This window comes from Pinus tabuliformis, chromosome 1_1, assembly GCF_031772625.1.
Source record: "Pinus tabuliformis cultivar Carrire ecotype Pingquan chromosome 1_1, CPIR1, whole genome shotgun sequence".
NCBI lineage: Eukaryota > Viridiplantae > Streptophyta > Pinopsida > Pinales > Pinaceae > Pinus > Pinus tabuliformis.
Window position 1 is genome coordinate 929733837 of NC_142297.1, and position 4645 is coordinate 929738481.

Below are 4645 nucleotides of genomic sequence, written 5' to 3' on the forward strand. Positions count from 1 at the left end.
TTTTCTAATACCATAGACAAACACAATGAGAAAATACCACATAGCATCCATAAAAAAAATGAATATTACATCATTACTTATGAATCCAAACATCTATAAATTTGCAGATTAATGTGGAGTCTTTCATGTATTATATCTTTTCCCCAACTTTCTCTGAGATGATTTCCAAGATTGAGGCTTTTGGCTGTCTGTACAAAACATGATCCAGTATTTGTTGCCTCTTCCCTTATTGGTAGAGGGATTTAAGGGCTATTTTTTTTCATCCTCCTTTTTCCTTTTTAATTATTTGAAATGTTGGGCCAAAATTAACATTCTTATTTATTTCAAAGCCATTTGGTTCAAACCCTTTTGTTACTAGCAAATTTAAAAAAAAACCCTCCCACCTCTCCCCACATGGCACAGCCATAAAAAAGAAAAAAACATTTGAATCAAAATTCCACACCTAGATTACCAACGCAAGATTAAAATCATAACTATCTAAAAATATGATCTATTTTTAATTCGTAAATACCCGCATATATAAGATATTAGATTATTTCTAATTTAGTATTTATTAGACTTAAAATAAAAAAAATCCATATAATACTGCTTTAATAAAAAAAATTCCTTTATAAGTGTGTATCCATTGAAGTTAGTAAATGTCACCTTCAAAGTCAAAAAGAGAAACAAACAGTAACTACCAAAATAGTGAATCGCTACCTTTTCATCTGCATTAAGCAAATGCAAACTTTAGTGGACGCATTTTCTTGATTAAGTTGGAACGGTGAAGAGTTGGGTTAAAGTAATTAAATGCATGGGAATTGTTAAGCAAATGCATGGGAATTGTTAAGCAAATGCATGGAAATCGCCCAGCAAATGCAAAGTCTGTTGGGGGGAGATTTTAAAAAGGTGAAAATAATGAATAATCTACTCATCCTGGATTCCAAGATCTGGTGGAAACCGTGAAGAGCCCGCTTACTCTCGATTTAATTTAGCCATCCAATTCATTGCAGTGATTTTTGGTTCTAATTGATTGGGATATTTTCTATTTTTTTTTAAATTTCTACGAACATCACATCACAAACTCGTTTACACAACAGTTTTCTAGCCGGAATCTTATTAAAAAAAATTCGAAGTTGGAATTTCTAAATTTTCTAGCAGATTATCACGAAATTTCCATTATTTTCGAAACTAATTTGTGGGATTTTTTCAAAGTATACTCTACCTATCAACTCACTTCCTTTACCAAGATTAAGTTAGAACGGTGGATCGGCTTTGTGTATTATCGATGAAGTCTTGGACTATAGATACGGGATGCAGCTTCTTCGTCATAACATGGTGTCACTCCAAGGTCCACCATTTATCCATCTTTATGGGTAGGAAGCAGTGACTTCAATACATGTCACATACAAGTCCAAAAAATAAGTATGGAGGAAATCACCGAGCAAGGCGCACTCGCTATTGTGGGGATTTTTTTGGTTAGTGCTGTCTGCCTGCGAGTAGTTTTATCGAATAAACCTTCTGGCTGCTTGTGCGTATTTGTGTCATTCTGATTCTTAGTTCATTCTTGTTTATGTCATCCTGACTCCACCAATTTCCAAATCCAATTCCCATGGCAGATCAACTAACCACCCAGTGTCAAAGCGCTGCCGCTGCTTCTTCCTTCACGCCCCCTTTTTCTGCATCCACTTCTTATCACCATTACCACGTTTTTATTAACCATCGCGGGCCTGATGTGAAAAGCACCTTCGCCACCAGTCTGTACCGTCGCCTCATTTCCCACGGATTGCAAGTCTTCCTCGACAAGCCCGAACTGCAGGATGGACACAATATTACATCTCAGATAGAAGCTGCTGTTCGAGTAGCCTCTGTCCATATAGCCATTTTATCTGCGACCTATGCCGAATCCAGGTGGTGCCTGGATGAGCTGGTCCTCATGGTGGAGTCCAAAGCTATTATTCTTCCGGTCTTCTATAAAGTGAAGCCCTCGGAGGTAAGGTGGACGGGCAAAGATAAAGATGGAGCTAAAGCCCTACGTATCCACGAAGAGAAGCAGCGGTACGACTTGCAGACTATTCAGATTTGGCGAAACGCCCTTCATCATGTCGCGAATATAAGCGGCTTTGAACTGCAGGAGGGTAATGGGTAAGGATATCCACTGTCTCGATCCATATTAGTTCTAAATCTGTTTCATTGAAGCATACGTCACATGTCAAGTATGCTTTTCTCATTACTTACTTTACTGTCTTAATTAATATTCAGGGACGAGGGCGAAGAGAGACTCTTGGAGGAGCACGAAGAGGAGCTGTTGGAGAAGGTCGTGCAAGCCGTGTTGAAAAATGTTGCAATGCCATTGGATGTGACAAAATATCCAACTGGTTTGGCGGAAAAGTTACAAGACTTTGAAGGGACACTGCCACTGCATCAGGACGACCATGTGGAGATCAAGGTTGTGGGGATTGTGGGCATCGGTGGAATTGGAAAGACGACGCTGGCCAAAGAAATTTTCAATCGTAAGAGGTCAGATTATGATAGATCCTCCTTTCTATTTGATGTGAGGGAAAATGCAAATAGAATGTCTCTAACTAATTTATTAAGCAAACTCATCAAGGACTTGAAGGATAGAGATATCAAAATTGAGAGGTGGGAAGAAGGTGCTGAGATACTTAAAAAGAATCTCTCGGCTTGTGAGGCACTCATAATATTAGATGATGTAGGTCATGTGGATCAACTGGATCCTTTCTTGCCAATTAAGCATGTCCTTCACCCGAAGAGCTTGATTTTGGTTACGTCTAGGAACAAGCATATCCTTAGAAGTGCAGGAATTGCAGAGTCGTCAATTTATCACTTACCAGGCCTCAATATAGCGCACTCCCAAGAGCTGTTTTGCTTGCATGCCTTTTTCCAGCCATATCCACTACCAGGATTTGAAAATCTTGTACATTGGTTTTTAAAGTCATGTCATGGTTTGCCTCTATCATTGAAAGTGTTTGGGGCGCTTGTTTGTGGACAGGACAAACTTTACTTGGAAGAGCAACTGAATGGACTTCAGCAAACATTACCTACAGAGATAGAAAGAAGCCTTAAAATTAGTTACGACTCTCTCAATCATGAGGAACGACAAATATTTTTAGATATCCCCTGTTTTCCGATAGGAAAAGACAAGGATACATGGGTAAGAATGTGGAGGGGTTTAGGATGGAAGGGCTTGGTAGGGTTTCAAAATCTGCTCAACAAGTGTCTTGTCGAGTTGGACGATGAAAATAGAATAAGAATGCATGATCACCTCATAGATTTGGGAAGACCTATTGCGGATTGTCCAGAATTATTACCGCGTCGGCTTTGGCGACCGATAAAGAATATTCATCTTCATGAGTTGTTGCAACAATCATCCTCTATAAGTGTTTGAGCCATCCTAATTGTTGAATGTCTAAAGAACTTTCGGTATTTTTTATTCAAAACAGTCCGCCACACATTATGTTAATAATAGTTTATTGTTTTCAAACCACAAACAGGTGATAACAGAAGTGCGCGGATTTGTGATGGCTCCTTGGTACACCTTTATTGGGGAGGATGAAGATCAGGAAGTGTTCCATTCAGAATTAGAATTGCCCTTGAATACAAGTTCCAGTCAAGAGCGCTGCGGAATCAGGAAATTGCAACTTCTTGAAGCTGAAGGTGACTTTGAAAGCATCTTGACTTCGGTGCGGTCACCAAAACTCATATGGCTCCACTGGAATGCGTCGATCTACTCATCACCGCCTTCTTGGATTCCATTGCACGATTTAAGAGTTTTAGAAGTGTTCGGTTGGGAATTGAAAAGATTGTGGCAATCTCGATCTGAGGTACGTAGATATACATGCAGCAATTTGCAGAGCGAGAATTCTCCTATCTTTTGAATTTCTTATATAATCGAAACATACTTAACATTGCAGGCACCTCTCCACTTGCGGGAATTAAATATTGAAGCTCCACTTTCTGAGTTTCCAAAGTTATTAAGGTTGCTGAAGCACCTAGAAAAGATTGTACTGAATTGTCACTGATTGTTGACATACGCAGATCCAACAATGCTACCAGAAGAATTTTGTTATCTGAGCTCCTTGAGATATCTAACCCTCATAGGGTGCCCAAAATTGCAGCTTCTTCCAATTTTATTTGGGAATCAAAAAAGCTCGAATACATCCATCTTTCCAAGTGCAGTGGTTTGGAAATGCTTCCAGATTCTTTTGGGAATCTAACAAATCTTCAACACATCTATCTGACAGACTGTGGAAGTTTGAAAATGCTCCCAAATTCCTTTGGGAATCTGGTAAATCTCCAACACGCTAATCTTTCTAAGTGCAGCAATTTGGAGATGCTTCCAAATTCTTTTGGGAATCTAACCACTCTCCAACATATCAATCTCACACTGTGCGGAAGTTTGAAGATGCTTCCAGATTCATTTCAAAATCTGAGAAATCTCCAAACCATGAATTTGACATTGTGCAGAAGTTTGAAGATGCTTCCAAGTTCCTTTGGAAATTTAAAAAATCTTCAATACATCAATCTTTCTAGGTGTAAAAGTCTGGAAATGCATCCAAGGTTTCAGGGAAATCTATTGCAACTTAGACATCTACATTTGAGTGATTGTTTGAATTTGACTCTTTCCACACTTGGAGATATCACC

At 38.9% G+C, this 4645-nt stretch overlaps 1 protein-coding gene across 1 annotated transcript; it reads left to right on the forward strand.

Annotated features, from left to right (window-relative positions):
- Positions 1-1591: 1591 nt before the first annotated feature.
- On the forward strand, positions 1592-4022 carry LOC149217485 (disease resistance protein RUN1-like). Its single transcript, XM_089390227.1, has 4 exons — positions 1592-2124; positions 2242-3154; positions 3495-3824; positions 3915-4022. Exons 1-4 carry the CDS (start codon positions 1592-1594, stop codon positions 4020-4022), a joined length of 1884 nt encoding a protein of 627 aa, XP_089246353.1.
- The last annotated feature ends 623 nt before the right edge of the window (positions 4023-4645 follow it).